This window comes from Manis javanica, chromosome 8, assembly GCF_040802235.1.
Source record: "Manis javanica isolate MJ-LG chromosome 8, MJ_LKY, whole genome shotgun sequence".
Classification (NCBI taxonomy): Eukaryota; Metazoa; Chordata; class Mammalia; order Pholidota; family Manidae; genus Manis; species Manis javanica.
The window spans coordinates 93,301,026-93,322,135 of NC_133163.1; the positions used below are offsets into that span (position 1 = coordinate 93,301,026).

At 37.2% G+C, this 21,110-nt stretch overlaps 1 protein-coding gene and 1 non-coding gene across 10 annotated transcripts in view; one reads left to right on the forward strand and one right to left on the reverse strand.

The window, feature by feature from the left end:
- Positions 1-2,853: 2,853 nt before the first annotated feature.
- Positions 2,854-2,961, reverse strand: LOC118972489 (U6 spliceosomal RNA). The gene has a single exon (XR_005061507.1). It is a non-coding gene; the product is annotated as a U6 spliceosomal RNA (small nuclear RNA).
- Positions 2,962-4,840: 1,879 nt separating this feature from the next.
- TMEM62 (transmembrane protein 62) overlaps positions 4,841-21,110 on the forward strand; it is a 32,807-nt gene continuing 16,537 nt past the window's right edge. For 2 of the 9 annotated variants that reach the window (XM_037018800.2, XM_037018801.2), the window contains exons 1-6: positions 5,661-5,777; positions 7,200-7,337; positions 14,048-14,189; positions 15,305-15,429; positions 15,577-15,699; positions 17,832-17,987. In XM_037018800.2, coding sequence (XP_036874695.1) covers positions 7,258-7,337; positions 14,048-14,189; positions 15,305-15,429; positions 15,577-15,699; positions 17,832-17,987 — 626 coding nt within the window. In that variant the 5' untranslated portion in view covers positions 5,661-5,777; positions 7,200-7,257. Of the gene's footprint in view, positions 5,377-5,660; positions 5,778-7,199; positions 7,338-10,477; positions 10,553-14,047; positions 14,190-15,304; positions 15,430-15,576; positions 15,700-17,831; positions 17,988-21,110 lie in introns of those variants that run through there. The other 7 variants (XM_073211706.1, XM_037018795.2, XM_037018794.2 and 4 more) reach the window with 7 other exon arrangements.

Here is a 21,110-nt window from a genome sequence, read left to right on the forward strand (position 1 = left end):
TATGATACTAGGGATTACATGTACCATATTTACAAGTTAAAGAATAGCAATATAATGAATAACAGTATATCCACCACCAGCTTAAGAAAGAAAGGCTAACTTTCAATATTTCTTTTAAGGCTCATACATGCATGCTTCATTTCTGAGGTGGCAAAGTGGCATTTGTATCACGGGAATGTGAAAGCTGACAATCTTATGATTGTTTTTCCATCTGTCCCATACATTTAAATACTTGTAAAGAATGGATTTTATGTTTTCCAAACTTGGCTTGATTGGCTCATTTCAAAGTGGCTATATGGTCATTGTCTCTTCTACTCAACCATAAAATGACTCTATAAATGGTGATCATTTTAATAGTGACCTAAGATTAATCATCCCTTTATATTTTTTTAAATTGTAAAATACATATAAAATTTAACATTTTAGTTATTTTTAAGCATACATTGTTTACATTTTAGGTGTATAGTGGCATTAAGTACATTCACATTTTTTGCAACAAAATCACCACCATACATCTCCAGAACTTTTTTTGTCTTGTAAGACTGAAAATTTGTACCTATCAAAACATCAGCTCCTCATTTCCCCCTCCTCCCAGCCCCTGGAACCATCATTCTACTGCCTGTCTCTGTGAATTTCACTACTCTCAGTGCCTCACAGAAGTGGAATCATACAGCATTTGTCCTCTTGTGACTGGCTTATTTTATTGGCAGAATGTCCTCAAGGTTCATATATGTTGTAACGTGTCAGAATTTCCTTCATCTGTGATTTCTTACTTTTGCAGGTGTTTCAGTTTCCTTAGAGCCTTAACCTTACCTTAACAAAGTCTCCAATTTCTGTTTTTCTGAGGAGTGAAAGGAGTGCTCCATAAAAGCTTTGTAAAGTCTAGTACTTACTGATGTTCATAGCAGCATTATTTACAATAGCCAAAAGGTGGAAAAAATCCACATGTCCATCAACAAATGAATGAATAAAGACAATGTGGTATATTTATACGATGAAATGTTATCAGTCTTAAAAAGGATATTAACATGTGCTACAACATGGATGAACCTTAAAAAATTACATTAAATGAAATAAACCAGACACAAAAGGACCAATATTGTATGATTTCACTTATATGAGGTACCTACAATAATCAAATTCAGAGACAGAAAGAATAGTGGTTACTATGATCTCAGGGATTGCGGGGAGGATGGGGAGTTAATGTTTGATGGATACAGCATTTCAATTAGGGATGCTGAAGAGTTCTGGAGATGAGTGGTGATGACTGTAGAACATATGAATGTACTTAATGCCACTGAATTAAACACGTAAAAATGGTTAAGATAGTAAATTTTGTTACCTATTTCATCACAATTTTGAAAAATAAAAATCTTTACATACACAAAAAATACTTCATTTACATTATCTCTATAGAAATAACTTGACAGAACAATGATTTTAAAATATTTTTTGAATCTTTTACTGAGGTTACTGTAAGAATGCGATCTGAAGATAATTTCTACATCTTACGTTTATGAGAGTCACATAGTTCAGTTCATGACTATTAATGACAATAAACATTGTTTGTGAATGTCCAAGTGATAAATTCTCCCTTGACTTTAGTTCCAGGAAAACTTGCTTTCACAGTGAATTACTGCTTGCTTGCTTTATGAGAGAACAAGAAATCTACTTTTCTCCTTTGTCAGCAGCTGAGAGCCACCTTTCATGATGATTTATAGTGATTAGCTGGTCAAACCAGTATTTCCCTGGAGAATCATTAACCATCATTAAACAAATAAAATCCTGTTTCTACTCACTTTGAGCTCTGTGAGTAAAGCAGCTTGGTTACAATGTAGTGTCTGCAAATCAGTCTGCTGCCCTTTGTGACTTTAAACATGTTCCTCTGTACAAAATGATTAACTGTGTCTTGCCATCTTCTATCACACAGTTTCTTATTGTATTCTGCTTCTGGAAAAATGATTCTCATATCTTTGAGGTTCCTCCAAGTACTCTCCATTATGCATTTGATACATGCCATATGCCATGTTTTAAATAAGATCATCTCAACCATATCTCCCAAATTGGTTTAAAGATATCTGTTAAAGATAACATGTTTTCTAGTGGTGCAGTATTAGTCAAAACCCAAACTATTCATATGGACAGTGCTCTCCACACATACACAGCAGCCCTGGTGTTTTCATCACTAAGGTTCCAAATTTTGGCACCAACTTTTAACTATCTCTTTTTCTTCCCCCAAATATCCAATCAGCTGTCAAATTCTATAGCTGCTGTGTTACAACTATTTTACATTTGAGCTTTTTCTAATCTCACACTCTCCCATCTTCCTTCTTCAGGCCTTTGTAGTTACCACTGCCTGGATGTCTTGTTCCTTCAGGTGGCTAAAACAAAATATCACAGACTGGGTGGCTTGTAAACAATAGAAATTTATTTCTCACAGTTCTGGAAGCTGGAAGGATTACATCTTGAAAATAAGATTGCATTTTAAAACCCAATTAGTAACATACTCTTTAACAAACAGACAATAACTCACTCCACCTTGGGAGCAAAGCAGGCAATCTGAAGTGATATGCTCCCAGAGCAGTAAATTTCTTCTAAATAACCAGAAGACTATTAAGAAACTTAATGTCTCTTCGAAGATAAGCATTTTGGGACCACTTAGCAGGTGTACATCCCTAGCCCTTTGTCTCTCAACTGCCTATAAAACCCCTAAACAGACCACCCCAGGGCTCTCTTGTCCGCTCCTGGCATGAGCCGGGAACTCTGTCCTCACGCTGTATCTCTAAATAAAAGCCTCTCACTTGCTGTCCTACCTTGAGTGTTTGTGAAGTTCATTCTTCGACTCCACAAACAAGAACCCTGGCATCAACAATTCACGAATTTTCATGTCATCCTTGCACAGGGTACATTCTAATCTCTGTATGGTTCCAATTTTAGCATATGTGCTGCTGAAGGGAGCACCTGAGTGTTTTTGAATAAACATTGCTGTTCTGAATAAGCATTTTTATACAAGTAACACTCTTGAAAAAAAATCCCTTTGAGCTTTGTTTCTTGGGATATGTTGCCAGTATTGGCTATGCCAATTTCAATTCATTAAATACTTTGAGTACCTTTTGAACACATGACACTGATATAAGCAGAAAATATAAAGAAACATAGTATAAGTGGCTAAGGAGCCATGGTTCTTTATCTTAGAAGCTTATGTAGGAGACAAATACACATGTAAATTTAACAAAAGATGAATATACCATTTGCTATGAGACAATTAGCTATAAAAGCCTACAGGCCGGTTAAAAATCATGAGAGATCACAACTTTGGAAAGAATCAGGAAAAGTTGAATTAAGGAGGTGGCATATAAAGAATAAATAGTATTTCTGAGACTTACCAAGATGAACCAAAGCATTGGTTGAGGACATGAAGAACATGTTGAGGACACTGAATACTTCAGTTTGGCTGGGCGAGTGTTATGCCTAGAGGAATAGTGGTAATTAAACCGGACCCTTGGTTTAAGCCATTTTACTCTATAAATGCTAAGAGTAAAGACAGATCTGGCAACAGCATAGGGAACCACTGGGACAGAGGAGAGGTGTGGCAGAGATTCCTGTTCGAAGGATATTGGAATAATCCAATATTATGGTTTGAATATTGTTAAGGTTGAAGGCACTAAGGAGAGGGGTGAGCATGTCAGACACTGATGACGTGACAAAGTCCCCGGCTGCTGCCACCTCCCCACCTGAAAAATGTGCCTTAGGCTAGCCAATCCTCTCGCCGCTGTAAATCTAAGCTCCGCCTCCCCCTACCTTCTTTAAAAACTCGCTGCCTGTCTACTTTCGCGCGACTTCCCCATCCTCCATTTCCATAGACTGGGGAACCTCGCCCCGGGGCATTAAAATTAACTACCTGGCCCTTTGTTGCCTCTCTTCGCCTGCTTATTTCGGCTGGAATTTATCTTACAAATATGTCCCCACAAAATTCATATGTTGACATCCGAATACCCAATGTGATAGTATTTAGAGGTAGGGTCTTAGGACTCTGCCCTCATGAAAGGGATTAGTGCCCTTATAGGAGAGACCCTAGAGAGATCCCTTGCCCCTTCCGCCTTGCGAGGGCACAGAAGTTAGCAGTCTGCAACAGTAAAGAAATGGTTAGATCATCTTCCTATGACAGTAACTACACTAGTTGGGGGTGAGGATTTAATAATGTGGGTAACTGTTGATTGTATATCAACTATATGTACTTCAGTAAAAAAAGATAAATTAAGGGCAGGACTGGAATCTAGTTCGGCCCATAGGACATTTAACATTTATTAATTGTAATATTATGTAACTAAGTGCATATGAAATACTGTACATCTGGGGAGAGGAAATCCCGGGGCAAAATACCTCTAAAAACCGAAATCAGTCAAAGGGAGAAATAAAGCTTAAAATCTGTTTATTGCTCACCAACTGCAGTCCCGAGCGGTCTTTCTCCTCTGCTCTGGAAGAAGCCAGCAAACCCGCCAGCCCCCTCCCCATTACCTCCCAGGGTCAGACACACCCTCGGTTGCCCAGGTAATTACCCATTGATAGAAGATGAACTTCTTTGCAACCCTGAGGAAGGATGCAAATGCACTAAAGCCATACTTCTTTCCATCTCTGAACAGTTATTGATATGCAGATGTACTAAAGCCAAGCGAGATATTCTGGAAATATTACAATTTTATCCTCAAGTACACATTTAAGAATAACTCGCAAAACATGTATTACCTCTATGGAAGCACGTTAATAGAAGGGGCTGAAGGAAGCCGCCTGTCACATTTCTACAACAATTTAAAAGGCGTCTTCCTACGCACTGATTCTCACAACAACCCTGTGAAGAACGCACGGTAGGTATTAGTAACTCGCTTTTACAGGTGAAAAAACCCACCCACCGAAGTCAGGAATGATTGACTAGAGCGGAACTAGGACACTAGCCTCCGCCTCCCGGACCAGGGCTCCTTCCCTGCCGGCTTCGGGCGTCTCAGCTTCTTCCTCAGCTGCATTGCACTGGCAATCCCGGGCCAGGGGCGTGGGCGGCGGGCGAGGACCGAGGGCTGCACACAGTGATATGCCGGAGGCCCAGTGACCATAGAGTCCGGGAAGTGCGGCCAGAGTAGCTCCCGGGGGCGCGGCGCCATCCTATCCCGGGACCGCGAGGTCAGCGCCAGGGCAGGCCGAATGAGCGGTGCGCTGGCCTTCAGGGTGGTCGCGGGGCTCGGGGCAGCGGCGCTGGTCGCTGTGCTCTTAGAGCGCTACAGCCTGGCCAGCCAGCCCTCGCCGCTGCTGCAGCCCCGTCGCCCCTGGAGCCCGCACCCCGCGCCGGGCGCCAGAGCCAGCAACATCTTCTGGGGGCTGCAGGTGACGAGAGGGAACCCCGGGATTGGGGGAGTGCAGAGTTGGCACCAGGCGGTGAGGCGTGGGCCGTTTCCGCGGGGACGCGATCTGCGCCTGTGCGGGCCCCAAACTCTGAACTGCGGTGTGTGCGCGCTCGCTTGTGTGTGGTGTGTGTCCGACCTTTCCCTGGGAGGATTTGCTCCTTGACTGCCGCGTTACCTTTTCCTTCCGCCTTCTGAGAGCCGCTGGGTTGGCGTGTCCGCGCAGCCTCCTGCTGACTCCGCTATCTCTGTTTAATACCTACTTTTGGCAGATATCCGACACGCACCTGAGCAGGTTTCGAGATCGAGGCAGAGCTGTAGACTTAGAGAAGTTCTGTTCTGAAACTATTGACATCATTCAACCATCTCTTGTCCTAGCCACAGGTAGGAGGATTGGCGTGCTGTCGTGTTGTCGTGTCCAGATGGTAGACAGCAGCCAGGGCTGCAGCTTTTCACTTGGGAGACATTGGGAACATTACAGCCAGGGCCCCAGGTGTGTCCTCCTTCTGTGGAAAAGATGTGACGTTATAATCCCCTTTGCCAAAGGATAACTGAGTCAAGATCCAAGCTAATGCCTTGTCATAGCAAGGTTTTGTCAAAGTGGCAGAAGCAAGGTTCACGATTCCCACGTTAGTGTTTGTCTACTGTATTTGTTTCTGTCTTTTTTGTTGTTGCAGGTCTGGAATTGAGAATTAGGGAAAGCCCTTTAACCACAAAAGTTACTGTTAAATTTTTTAAACGAACTTACACATTTTCTTTACATATTAATCATATTGTCAACTGCTTGAAGCTTCAAGTGACTCAGTACACTTGCTCTATCCCTTATGTGGACTGAACCCATCAGGACTGGTATATTAAGAACGGTAGGATTTGTTCATAGTCTTACTGAGAACCATGACCTGGGAGCAGCCCATCGGTGTGTTCTGGTAAACTGCTCTCAAGCCCCTTCGTTTGGAGACATCGTATCCTCTCTACAGCAAGAAATACGTGCAGAAAGGTTACAAGTATCAGTTTATCAAGCAGTGTGACACGGACATAACTATCCTAAAGGATCATGCCATACATATGCCGATGCTATATCTGTGGGTGTAAGGGGAGGCAAGGGTAAGGGTCTCAGGTGGATTATCTCATCTTCCTTTGGGGATGGAGAGGGCATATGGGACATTATCTTATTGATGCTGACCAGAGAATTCCTGACTGACTATATGTTGGGAAGATGTTGAAATTTCAATTAGGTTAGATATTAAGCCCCAGGTCGTTGACTTGGCCTAGCTGAAGTGACACCATGTTGGTTTCTTTTTTACACTTGGTACTTACGTGACTTGGGTTCTCTAGAATCTTCAGACTCCTAAACATTTGCTCCCAAACTATGTTGGAAGAGAAGCTAAAGGAACATCTACCCTGTCTACTGGGAGATTCATATCTCACCACCTTACTGAAACACTTTTCCAATATGATGGAGTTATCAATCCTCAATTTATGGGAAACCTCAGTTTCAAGTATCTGTCTAGTTTTCTAGAAATTTTAGTACTGTCCAAACTGTACCTTCCACATTGCTTCTTGCTATTAAAAATAATACTTGGTCAGATTACATATCCTGATTTGGGGTTTGGAAAATATGGTTGCCCTAGCTACCACGCACCTGCCCAGAGTGTTGGAATTTCTTACCAAGAGTTTTCATTTTGTCGTTTATGTTAAACAAGTTGAGTACTTCAAGTATCTTTGTTCCTTCAGTCTGCACTAAAAAAAAAAGGAACCCCTGGGGTTTATTTTGCATTGTGATTCAATTCTTATGTGAATTTACAGGAGACCTGACCGATGCCAAAACAAAGGAAGAGTTTGGATCCAGACAGCAGGAGGTAGAATGGCAAACTTACCAGGGTATTCTGAAGAGGACGAGGGTCATGGAAAAAACCAAGTGGCTAGATGTCAAAGGAAATCACGGTAAGAATCTAGACCCACATATAGTTAAGATTTTCTTCCTTTAAGAGCCTAGCTGCTCCAGTTTAGATTGTAAAATTATAAAATGGGAACATTGTAACATAGGTTTAGATATACTGAAGGCCACAATTCTAAAATAGAACTATAATATGGGATTTTAGAACTTAAGATGTCAGTGTTAGCCTTTGAGGAGAAAGCTGGTATGATCCTTTCTTCTTTACCTGGAAGAAAAGCTTCTAGCAAAACCCATTTTGAAGGATGTTTTGAAAAATACACATTTAGCTAAGTAAAAGTAGCCAAGCCCATAAGTCTACATACTGCATGATTCCATTTATATGACATTCAAGGAAAAGTACAACTATATAGACAGAATAGATCGTGGTTGCCAGGGTTTGGCACTGGGGGAGAAGTTGACTACAAAGAGGCATCATGAGAAAATTTGGGGGAGTAATGGAACTGTTTCTGTATCTTGATTGTGGTGGTGTATATGTGACAATGCATTTGTCAAAACCCATAGAACTGTACAGCACAATGAATGAATTTTACTGTATACACATTAAAAAATTAAAATCACAAATAAACTCCCATATGCATAGGAAGAGAAATGGATAATCTCTCCCACTTTTTAGATGACCAATGTTGTGTTAGCAAAGAAATGAACTCTTCTCCAAAAGTGTCCTTGGTGGATTTGTTTTGTTGTTTATAAAGGTTGACTTTCTTATTGGTTGGTTAAGTACCTCATTTGTCTGCTTCATTTGATTATTTGTTGGAGATAAGTACCTAATTACATATTTTTTAAAACTATCATTTTAAACACCCAATTCTACCTGGTGAAATATACAGCTTTTGGTTCAATCAGAAAATGCTGTCTTTTCTTTATTTTTTATTTTATTTTATTAAGATATTATTGATATACACTCTTATGAAGGTTTCACATGAAAAAAACAATGTGGTTTCACCCATATTATCATGTCCCCCTCAACACCCCATTGCAGTTGCTGTCCATCAGGGTAGTAAGCTGCCACAGATTCACTATTTGCCTTCTCTGTGCTACACTGTCTTCCCCATGATCCCCCCCCACCTCCACACACCATGTATGTGCCAATCATAATACCCCTCAATCCCCTTCTCCCTCCCTCCCCACCTGACCTTCCCCACCCCTCCCCTTTGGTAACTGCTAGTCCCTTCTTGAAGTCTGTGAGTCTGTTGCTGTTTTGTTCCTTCAGTTTTGCTTCGTTGTTAATACTCCACAAATGAGGGAAATCATTTGGGTCTTATTTTTTTCCACCTGGCTATTTCACTGAGCAATAAATATCCTCCAGCTCCATCCATGTTGTTGCAAATGGTAGGATTTGTTTCTTTCTTATGGCTGTATATGTACCACATCTTCTTTATCCATTCATCTACTGATGGACACTTAGGTTGCTTCCATATCTGGGCTATTGTAAATAGTGCTGCAATAAACATAGGGGTGCATATGTCTTTTTGAATCTGAGAAATTATATTCTTTGGGTAAATTCTTAGGAGTGAAGTTCCCGGGTCAAATGGTATTTCTATTTTTAGTTTTTTGAGGAACCTCCATATTGCTTTCCACAATGGTTGAACTAGCTTACATTCCCACCAGCAGTGTAGGAGGGTTCCCCTTTCTCCGCATCCTTGCCAGCACAGAAAATGCCATCTTTATAAGCAGTTACTAAAAGCAGCTAGGAATTACAAATTGAAAATGGGATCTCTGGCCATACAGTTTTCTCTGGTATACAGACAGTCCCCAACTTAAGATTTTTCACTTTATAACAGTGCAAAAACTATAAGCATTCTGTAGAAACCATACTTCAGACATTATATTTTAATCTTTTCCTGGGCTAGCAATGTGCTGTATGATGCTCTCCCGTGGTGCTGGGCAGTGTCAGCGAGCCATAGCTCCCAGTCAGCTACATGATCACAGGGGTAAACAATTAACACACAACAGTTCTGTACTTTTACAACCATTTCTTTTTCACTCTCAGTACTCTATTCAATAAACTGCATGAGATATTCAATACTTTTTTATAAAATAGACTTTGTATTAAATGACTTTGCCCAACTGCCAGCCAATGTAAATGTTCTGACCACATTTAAGGTAGGCTGAGCTAAGCTATGCATTCAGTAGTTTAGTTGTATTGAATGCATTTTTTACTTAGAATATTTTCAATTTACAATGGGTTTATCAGGATGTAACCCCACTGTAGGTCAAGGAAGATCTGAATTTACATTTCTCTTTTTCCTGATCCTACTTAGTCATTTAGTCAAATTCTTTGACAAATAGCCAATATCTTTGTATATTCTAAAAAGTTTTCCAAGCCAAACTACTGACTTATTTCAAGTACTAAATATCAAACAGATTCTTGTGATTAAATAATTTTGATAGTCCTTTGGAGTTCATAATAATCTGACTTGTATAGTTATAAATGCTTATGGCATGTGTTTATATATGTTAACATTATGTTAAGATACAAGAGGAAACTAATTCATATTAATATTTAACTATAACAGAGTTCTCTTATTTAGCAAGAGGATTACATGCACAATTGTATTTACAGCTTTCTCTCTAAGGTTATTAGAAATGTAGTAGATTCCTGGAAGTTAAAGCTGATAAACAATTTTAACTGTCGCAATCAGGCAATCAGACTTTATGAAATCATTGTATTTCCAAATAAGTATACTATCCCATCCTTAACATTACCTCTAACAATTATATAACTCCATTCTTACTGAATCTATTTTAAGATTTAGGAAGAGATGGACTTTGACCCTCTGTTATGAAAGTGATCTGCTGGTTGAGAAACACTTGGCAAGGATCCATATGTTAGGTATAATCCAGTCCTTGCAAACTTCCAAATCACATGATTAAAAACAGTGGCAACAATGATCCAATCTTATAATTTCAAATCGATTTATTCAGAGTAGTGTATATTTCAAACTATTCATTATTCTCCAGTACTTGGTGCCTTAAAATGTTTCCAGATATCCTGAATTCTAGTAAGTTACAAAATTTTTTTAATTATCAACCTAATTAATTGATATTCTGCCATTTAAATTATTATTGAAAGAATTGTTGTTTTTCTTTAGTCATTAACATGTTTGCATTTTTCTTTTTAATATAGAAGATGTTTGCTCTTTTGTTTTCAATTAGATGCATTCAACATTCCAAGTCTGGAGAGTGTCGAGAATTATTACAGGTATTGTAGTGAACAGAAGACAGACTACAATGAGTTACAAGGAGGGTGCAGTCAATTCAATGAATGGGTGAAAACATTTTTAACAGATAAAATTTCTATATAAAGAACCTCTAGTAATTCAAAAAAGGAGGCTTTGTGTGTGTGACAGATTCAGTTCTTTTTTTGTTGTTTCCTATGGCTTTTTCTTTCCTTTAAATCTTTTTATTTCATAGACTTTAATGCCTTTTGTTGGCTAATGGTGCTTTTAATATTTGATGGACTTTTTTTTTTTTTTTGGTCATAGATGCAAAACAGAAGTCATTAATGTTTTAATTTTTTAATTTAGATATAATTGAAATACACTGATATTAGTTTCAGGTGTATAACATAATGATTTGATATTTATATATATTGTGAAATGATCACCATGAGAAGTCTAGTTAACATCTACCACCATATTTATAAAAAATTATTTTTCTTGTGATGAAAACTTTTAAAATCTACTCTTTAGCAACTTTCAGATATACAGTACAGTATTATTAACTGTAGTCACCATACCATATATCAGAAGTCATTTAGATCAGGGCTTGTCAACCAGAGTACTGTGGATTTTAGGCATGCTGAGATACTGATTTTCCCAGATACTGGGGTGTCTGAAGATCCTAGTTGGTCACCCCTGGCTATTTTGCCCTTTCATCCCAGTATGTCATACAAATATTAAAATTTTCCTTATGTGCCATGACTATGAAAAAGGCTGTGGAATGTGAAAGGATCTTTGAATTAGAAAATGAATTCTATAGTTTCAGTGTATTGGGATTCTTTTGGTTGTAATTTCATTTTTAGTTTCAGGGTATTTCAAAGCTGTGTTCTGCATTGTCAATCAATCCAGTATCAAGTATTTATTGAGAGCCCATCATGAATTGGATAGTTTGAGATGCAAGAGCTAATATTAAAAAATATGGCTCTACCTTCAAGGAGGTCTGGGTAAGGGAAATAAAAATTCTTTAGGAAACAATTAGAAAAGAACATGAAGAATAGCTAATGAAATGTTAGATTATTTGGTACATGTGATAATCACTGTAAGAAATCAAGAAAGGCAGAGATCAGCCTGGGGTGGATGAAGGGAAGACTTTTTTATTTATATGTGTATTAAGATACAATTGACGTACAACATTGTATAAGTTTAAGATGTACAGAATGTTCATGTGATACATGTATGTATCACAGTATGATTACCACCATAGTATTAGTTAATACCTCTATCATTGTCTCATAATTACCATTTCAGTTTTTATGGTGAGACCAATTAAGATCTAGACTCTTAGCAACTTTGAAGTTTATAATACCATATTGCCAGCTATAATTACAATGCTGTGCAGTTGTGCATTAGATCTCCAGAACTCCTCAGTTACTAGTTTCAGGTTAAAGAAGACTTTATAAAAGAAGTGAAAATTGCATCCAGTCTTAAAAGATGAGTAACATTTGGGGAAGTAAGAGGTTCTGAGGGGTATATTTTAGGCAAAAACCCTGAAACCTTTTAAAAACCTTTAAAAGCTAGAATGAACTTTTGGGGGTAGGGAGGAAATTGGTATCACCAGAGTAAAGGCTCACATTGAGGACCGGTGTCACACTGTAGGTAGTTTAGGGCCTTGTAATATATGGAGGTCTTAAGTGACAAGCACATTTCAATGTGATGGGTAGTAGTTCATAATCCAGCATAGGTTCATTCCTATGACAAGTAACATGAAAATGGTATTTGATAAAGGGCAGTTGCACAACAAAAAAAAAAACAGGGATAAAAAGGAAAAACGAAGGGGAGATTGGAGTTAATGTACACTAAAAAAGAGAGTCCTGTAATATTCCAGGAAGGGCCCTGAAATGAAGTGGACAGAGTTCATGGATACAGGGATAGTGACATCAATTTGAGGATGATAGCTGAAAAAGCGCTGTTTAACTAACATTAGAATTAGAGTTACCATAACTTGAAAGGGGAGGTAGTCCTCTTGTTAACATGAGAAAGGAAAAGGATGAAAATGCAAATCTTTCATTTTCTATTATCTGTTTATATTTTTGATGTGACTATGGGAATGGAGTTAAACATTTTCAAAAAAGAATTAACAGGACTTAGGGTTTGACTAGTTATCGGGAAAGTAAACTTTACTAATCACTTTAAAGTTTCTTACTTTTATGTTTGTTTCTAACCACCTAAACTTTATCTGAATTTAGTAAATGGCATTTTGCTAGAGATAGAAATGTATCAGAAATGTCAACCTGAAGGAAAAAAATCTTGAAGTCAAATCTTAAGAAAGCCCCAGAGAATGCCAGAATCCAGAATTTTTAAAATTTTATTAATTATCATATATTTTAACCTCTGCTTTGAATAGTTAGATTTTGATTTATTTTTAAATAGCTGGATTTTAAAGTGTCACAAATGTAGGAAACAACATATGCGAGATTATAAGATTCTGAAGAATAACTCTGAAAGCAAATTAAGCAGGAAAAATATAAATAAAAATTTTAATGAGGAAAAAACCCTGAAATAGAAATTTAAAAAATACCAATAGGTGAGGCAGTAGAACTAATTGATTATTAATTGCAATACCTATGATAGTAAATTTATGATATATTTGATGGTTACTGTGCTTAATTATAGCTCCTTAATAGCACACTAAGTTTCAGACATTTGGTTATATTTTCTCATATATGCTTTTTGGTAAAACATCATGTAAGACACATAAGATATTTTCTTATAATGTTCTAACATTTGAATAATATAGGCATGCCTCCATTATAATCTTTAGTTCACATTTATTCTACAAATACTCAATGAGCACTACTCTGTGTCCTGTTTACCCATCCTTTTCCCCTGCTCTTCACCCTCCAACTTTATGAACACCTAAACACTGTTCATACTCAAGGTAGTGAGGACTTGTATTACTGGATGTGTACCCTGTGTATGTTAGTAATATATTTTTAGGAACTGAAAAAGATATGTTGACCTAGACCTAACAAACATTCTTCTCCTGACTTGATGACTTTATCTCTGCAAGGCTTTGTGAGTTAAGCCTCTGTAGTCCTGTTTAAAGAAGTAAACATCTTTTGTATCTCATTACACCAAGAATTCTGCTAGATACTGAGTAGGCCTTCACTAAAATTTTTAATGACTGATAGGTACCATTTCACAGGATTCTGATTGCTCTCTTAAACCATTAGTGTTTAATGCTTAATGTTTAGTGGACTGCCTGAAATAGCTGCCTACTTCTCTGCTTTGCTTGGTAACACCGTGTTTGGTTCATGAGGAATTAGTTTGCCTGAGTCTTTGGGGACAATGGGAGGAAATCTTTAAAATTTCTTTTAATCAATTTATCTCCCTGGATCTAGCTTACTGTATTTCTCTGTCAGATCAGGAAATCTCCTTTACAAAGAGGCAAAATACAGTGTGATATTAAGGAACAAATTTAAACTCATTCTGTCTTTTTATGATTGCACTAAACTTTCCTGTCTTGTATTTTCTAGGAAATATTCTGCCGTACATAGGGATGGCTCTTACCATTACATCCACAGTACTCCCTTTGGCAACTATTCTTTCATCTCTTTGGATGCCACCCAAAATCCAGGGCCTAAGAGACCCTATAATTTCTTTGGAATTTTAGATGAGGTACAGTAAAAATCTCACCTCCCTTTGTAGCTGACCTATTTTATTTTTTCTCAGTTACATGTGGCTGGCTCACTTAAAGTTTTCCTAGGTGAACAAGTTCTTATCTAGAAATGCTTGAGAGAATATTTTCTGTGGTTACAGGTATGGATAGAAGACATTATTGGCTAGCTACTTCAGCACTATTAATTGCTTTCCCTGTTCTTGTGCCAGAATCTGGGAAAGAAGTACCTCACATTTTATATTTATTCAGTAAACATGTACTACATATATACTAAGTTCAGCACTTTGCATGGTACAGCGCATACAGCCTTGAATACTACATGGTGTATTCCTAAATTCCCAGTTTCCATTTCTAACTAAAGGTCTATGTATTTTTTTATAAGTGAAGAGTAAGCATTGCAATAAGTTTCTTTGAAAGCATTTTTGTACACTAGGTGAAAACCGTTGTTCGAGTAAAACTGGCAAGTCACAGTCAGTTTCCTAGATTAGTTTTGTTCTAGAATTTTTACATAAATGATATCATAACAGTATGTACTCTTATGTCTGGCTTCTTTTGCTCAGTGTAATGTTTCTGAGATTCGCCCATGTGTGTATTGATAGTTCTTTCCTGTTTATTGATAATTATTATTCTGTTATATGGATATATTGCAATGTGTTGATTGTTTCCAGTTTGGAGATACTATGAGAAGAGCTGTTATGAATATTCAGGTACAAGGCTTTCTGTGGACATGCACATCTTGTTATAGAAGTTCAGGTTCAATATCCTTATTAATTATAATGTATATACAGAGCTGAAAAGATTAGTAGTTCTTTATTTCTATACAGAAATTTACAAATAAGGAAATTTATGTACTTTAAAGATTATTCTTTATTTCTCAGTTTCCTTATCCATCAAATGGGGATGATATCTGTATTCACAATTATTTTTAAGATCAAATAAATTATAATATATGTGAAGACAGTTCAGAACTTACAGAGGTCCACAGAAGTCATTAGTGGGGTTTAATCCCTAGATGTAACACTATTATAAAGCTTCAGGGGAGTTGTTTAATCTGTTGGCATTGTATTTCAGCCTGAATGCTAATTAAAGATCCTTCTCTTTTTGCCCATTTCAGAAACGGATGGAGGAGCTTTTATTACTGGCCAAGGAAAGTAACCAGAGTAATCATAGTATTTGGTTTGGACATTTTCCAACATCCACTATCCTTTCTCCATCACCAGGAATTCGGTCAATAATGAGGTGAGGCAGGCTTCGGAAATCAAAATTAATTGCTTTAAATTCTTTTATGTTGCTTAACCTGTCTAGCTTTCCTGAAGAGTTATTTTTATTAGTTCAGCATCACAAGTTATCTTTATTCATTCATTCCATTTACTTTTCATTGGTTAGTTCAGCTACAGCTTACTTGTGTGGGCACCTCCATACACTCGGTGGACTGATGCCTGTTTTGCACACTCGTCACTTTGAAGGCACTTTGGAACTTGAGGTGGGAGATTGGAAGCATAACAGAAGGTAAGGGATATACCCCCAAAAATAAAACTTATAAATGTAAGTTTTGCTAAATCAATGATAATTTTCTTATTGCTATCATGGGTGATCTGAGTTGAGGAAGATCTTGTGATATCTCTGTTTTTAAAGTAATATATGTATCCAGTGATCTTTTTTATTATGCAAAATTCTTGTTTTAACAGTATGTTTGCCATCAGTATGTTACATGGGATTTTCAAGATGTATCCATTAGGATATAGTTCTCAAACTCTAGTGTGCACAAGAATTACAGAGGAGCTTATTAAAAATAAAAATTTCCAGGCCATACTTCTAGAGATTTTGACTGTGTTGGTCTGAATAAGGACCAAAGAAAGTACATTTTTTAAAAGTCCACCAAGTGTTCTATGGGCCACAGTTAGAAAAAAACTGGAAATGTGTCACTTTTTCCCCTGAATTTTATACCTACATTTCTAGTTACTGCTCTAAGATATTAGTGATTTAAGTTCTTCAAATAGATGATAGTTGGATTTATTAAGGTTAAGGTCTCTTCAAAAGAAAACAACTTATTTATCAAAAGCATACAATATAATTATATATATATATAGAGAGAGAGAGAGAGAAGAACTAAATATATCTTTGAGAATAAGTACAGTAGTTTAAATATAGATGAATATCATCTCATTGTTTAACTATCATCAATTGCTATTTAATTTATTCAAACTCAGTCCTGAAGACATTAAGCACTCAATAAATATTTTTTAGATGAATATATTATCTATTTTTAACTACTTCCAATTATTAAAAAACAGCTTTACATCTTGGAAGGTACTTACTAATTTCAGTTGGCTTCTTTAGAATGTGTATAAGAGCTATGCTTGAAGCCTGTAATTAGTTGGTAACTACAGTAACTCAGTTACTTTGAGCTAAGACCTGTTTATTCATGACTGAGGCTATGAGCCAGGCTGGGATTGCCTTTTACCAGATAGCCTTCCTCACCCTTGATAACCTCTTTATTTCTTATAAATGCTACAGGTAAAAGTTAAATGATGTTATGAAATCATTTCCTTTTTTTCTCTTTCCACCTGCTCTCCTGTGTTCTACCCTGGGGTTTTCCTGAAGTTTATTGAAAGGATCTAATCTTTACTTGCCCTTATAAACATTTAAGTTGTATTAGTACAATAGAAGAGATTTTAAAAATTTAATAAATTAGTAATAGTAGGTTAGGCTTTGTTGTGGATACAAATAAATCTAGAAATACCGGTGGCTTAACACAGTAGACGTTCTTTTTTCTTCATTTATGTATATGCCGTATGAGTCAAAGCAACTGTCTTCTACAGGGTGACTCAGGATCCAGACTTCCTCCATCCTATAATGCCACTATTTCCACAGCTCATTTCCAGGGCAGGGAAGAGAGCATGGAGAACTCATACTCACTCCTAAGTGTTTTGGACCAGAAGTGTGATACATGTCACTTCTGTTCACAGCCCATTGGCCAGAACTAGTCACATGGCCCCAGCCTAATACCAGGGAAACTGGGAAATGCAAGGGAGCATGTGGAGTATTTGGTGGGCACTATTGTTTCTGCCATAGTTAATCATTTCTCTTCTCAGTTCTGAAAGCTAGAGAATACAAAACTTTGGTTATTCTTTAGTGAATATTTATGAAATTGCATTTAGGAAATCAAAACAATGAACTTTCAAAAGTATACAATTACAAAGGTTTAGAAGACGAATGAAAGGTTTCTGTGTTTATTTTAATATTTTATGGAGCATTGTTGATGGAATGAAGGATGTCAGGTACTAGGCTTATGACGAATGCCTTAGGTTCAAAATTGTCTTAAAGCATAGAAATCAAATGAATTAATTCAACAAGCATTTATTTAAAAATGAAAAGTGTGTGCTATGTACCAGACATTGTTCTAGGGCACAGTTAATTAATTTATTGCTTCAGCAGTCAGATCCCAGTTGTGACAAATGTGAAGTGTGAAGAGACAAGGCAAGGGAAGATGGACAAAGGAACAATGTTATTTACTCTGCATTCAAATTCATGACCTCAGAAAATACAGTTATATACTTTTACATGTGTTCTGTGTGTAACTTTCATGCCCACTTACAAGATGAAGTGACTAAGTTACCTTACTGTCCTTTGGACTCTAGGTACCGGATTTTTGCTTTTGATCACGACCTCTTTAGCTTTGCAGATTTGGCCTTTGATGAGTGGCCTGTGGTTCTCATCACCAATCCTAAGTCACTTCTCTATAGTTCTGCTAAACATGAACCACTAGAAAGACTCCTTCACTCAACACACATCAGGTATGTAGCAGTTTTTCCAAATTTTCTTTCAGTTTGATATTGATGGAGAATAAGTCATTGTGACTTCATTCCCATGTGGAAGCTATGAGATATCCCACTTCAGTTTTCTCAACAATCCAAACATTATATACAGATAAGTTGCTTACTGTTCCATTCCCAGTTAAAAACATGTAATTTTTTAAGCTGAAATTTTAAAAATCATCCAGAAACCCATATTCCTACCATTATTATTTTTGTATATTTTATGCCTGCCTTTTTATTTTTTTAATTAAGGTATCATTGATACACAATCTTACAAAGGTTTCACATGAACAACCTTGTGGTTTCAACATTCACCCATTTATCAAGTCCCCCCGCCACCCCATTGCAGTCACTGTCCATCAGTGTAGTAAGATGCCGCAGTCACTACTTATCTTCTGCATGGTGTACTGCCTTCCCCGAGACCCCTCTGCATTATGTGTGCTTATCATAATGCCCCTTAATCCCCTTCTCCTTCCCTCCCACTCACCCTCCCCAACCCCTTCCCTTTGGTAACGGCTAGTCCCTTTGTGGAGTCTGTGAGTCTGTTGATATTTTGTTCCTTCAGTTTTGCTTTGTTGTTATGCTCCACAAATGAGTGAAATCATTTCCTGCCTTTTTATTTGCATGTTTTTACACTGCTATAATCATAGTGTACGTATTCTTTTGTATCCTACTTAGAGAAGTTTCTATTATATATCAGAAATATTTTTTTCATTTTGCTATACAGCCTTCCAAAAAAGCAAAGGCTATATAAATCTTATGGAATTGAAAATTCAGTTGGCATGTGCATTTGACAATGTAAATTAAAGAGACTTTCAACATTTTTTCAAATATAAGGGCATTCTTTTTAATATGTATGCTCTTAAATTTTATTTTGAAGAGTGATACAACATAACAACCTTTGGAAAATAGGGTAATGGGATTGTATGTGTATTTTGGCCTCACCCCCAAATAGAACTAGTATTAACAGTTCTGAATTTTGTTTCTCTGGCATTCTCTTTTAGGCATATTTTTCATACTTGGAGTCATAGGGAACAATCTTTTCTAATTCCTACCCTTTTTTCTCAACAGAAAGAATATAGCACAATTTATTTAACCATTTGCCTATCTTATTGGTGAACTTTTAGGTTTTTCTCTTAATTTTGCAATGAGCATCTGATGCAGGAGCTTCTTCATTCATTTGAATAATTCCTGTAGGTAGAGTTCTAGAATGGGATTCTAGGTGAAAGAGTTTGAATTCCCATATGGCTGTTGATAAAGATTGTACAAATACTGTTCTTTGTAACTAAAATCATTATTTAAAAAAAAAACTGTGGTAAAATATACATAACATAAAAGTTAACCATTTTAACCATTTTTAGGTATGCTGTTGTTCAGTAGCATTAAGTATGTTCATATTGTTGTGCAATCATCACCAGAACTTTGATCTTCCCAAAGTGAAACACTGTACCCGTCCAATATTAGCCACCCTTCTCCCCTCCCTCCAGCCCCTGACAGCTACCATTCTACTGTCTCTAAGACTGACTGCTCTAGGTACCTCACATAAAGGGGATCATACAGTGTTTATCCTTTTGTGATTGGTTTCTTTCATTTAGCATAATGTCCTCAGGTTTACCCATATTGTAGAATGCGTCAAAATTTCCTTCCTTTTAAGACTGAATAATATTCATTTTATGTGTATACCACATTTCATTTATCTATTCATCCACTGATTGACATTTTTCTTGTACCTTTTGGCAACTGTGAATAATGCAGCTCTGAACATGGGTGTATAAATATTATCCACATCCCTGCTTTCAATTCTTTTGGGTGTATATCTAGAAGTGGAATTGCTGTATCATATGGTAATTCTAAGTTTAATCTTTTGAGGAATTGCCATACTGTTTTCCATAGCAGCAGTACCATTTTACATTCCCACCAGCAGTACATAACGTACCCAATTACTTTTTTTTTTATCATTAATCTATAATTACATGAGGAACATTATGTTTACTAGGCTCTCCTCTTCACCAAGTCCCCCCCACAAACCCCATTACAGTCACTGTCCATCAGCGTAGCAAGATGTTGTAGAATCACTACTTCTTTCCCTGTGTTGCACAGCCCTCCCCTTTCCCCCACCCCCAACATTATACATGCTAATCATAACACCCCCTTTCTTCTTCCCCACCCTTATCCCTCCCTACCCTCCCATTCTCCCCAGTCCCTTTCCCTTTGGTAACTGTTAGGCCCTTCTTGGGTTCTGTGATTCTGCTGCTGTTTTGTTCCTTCAGGTATTCCTTTGTTCTTACATTCCACATATGAGTGAAATCATTTGGTACTTCTCTTTCTCCACCTGGCTTATTTCACTGAGCACAATACCCTCTAGCTACATCCATGTTGTTGCAAATGATAGGATTTGTTTTCTTCTTATGGCTGAGTAATATTCCATTGTGTATATGTACCTTATCTTCTTTATCCATTCATCTACTGATGGACACTTAGGTTGCTTCCATTTCTTGGCTATTGTAAATACTGCTGCGATAAACATAGGGGTGCATCTGTCTTTTTCAAACTGGGCTGCTGCATTCTTAGGGTAAATTCCTAGAAGTGGAATTCTTGGGTCAAATGGTAATTCTATTTTGAGCATTTTGAGGAACCTCCATACTGCTTTCCACAATGGTTGAACTAATTTACATTGCCACCAGCAGTGTAGGAGGGTTCCCCTTTCTCCACAACCTCGCCAACATTTGTCGTTGTTTGTCTTTTGGATGGTAGCCATCCTTACTGGTGTGAGGTGATATCTCATTGTGGTTTTAATTTGCATTTCTCTGATAACTAGCGATGTGGAGCATCTTTTCATGTGTCTGTTGGCCATCTGAATTTCTTCGTTAGAGAACTGTCTGTTCAGCTACTCTGCCCATTTTTTAATTGGATTATTTGCTTTTTGTTTGTTGAGGTGTGTGAGCTCTTTATATATTTTGGATGTCAAGCCTTTATCGGATCTGTTGTTTACAAATATTCTCCCATACTGTAGGGTACCTTTTTGTTCTATTGATGGTGTCCTTTGCTGTACAGAAGCTTTTCAGCTTGATATAGTCCCACTTGTTCATTTTTGCTTTTGTT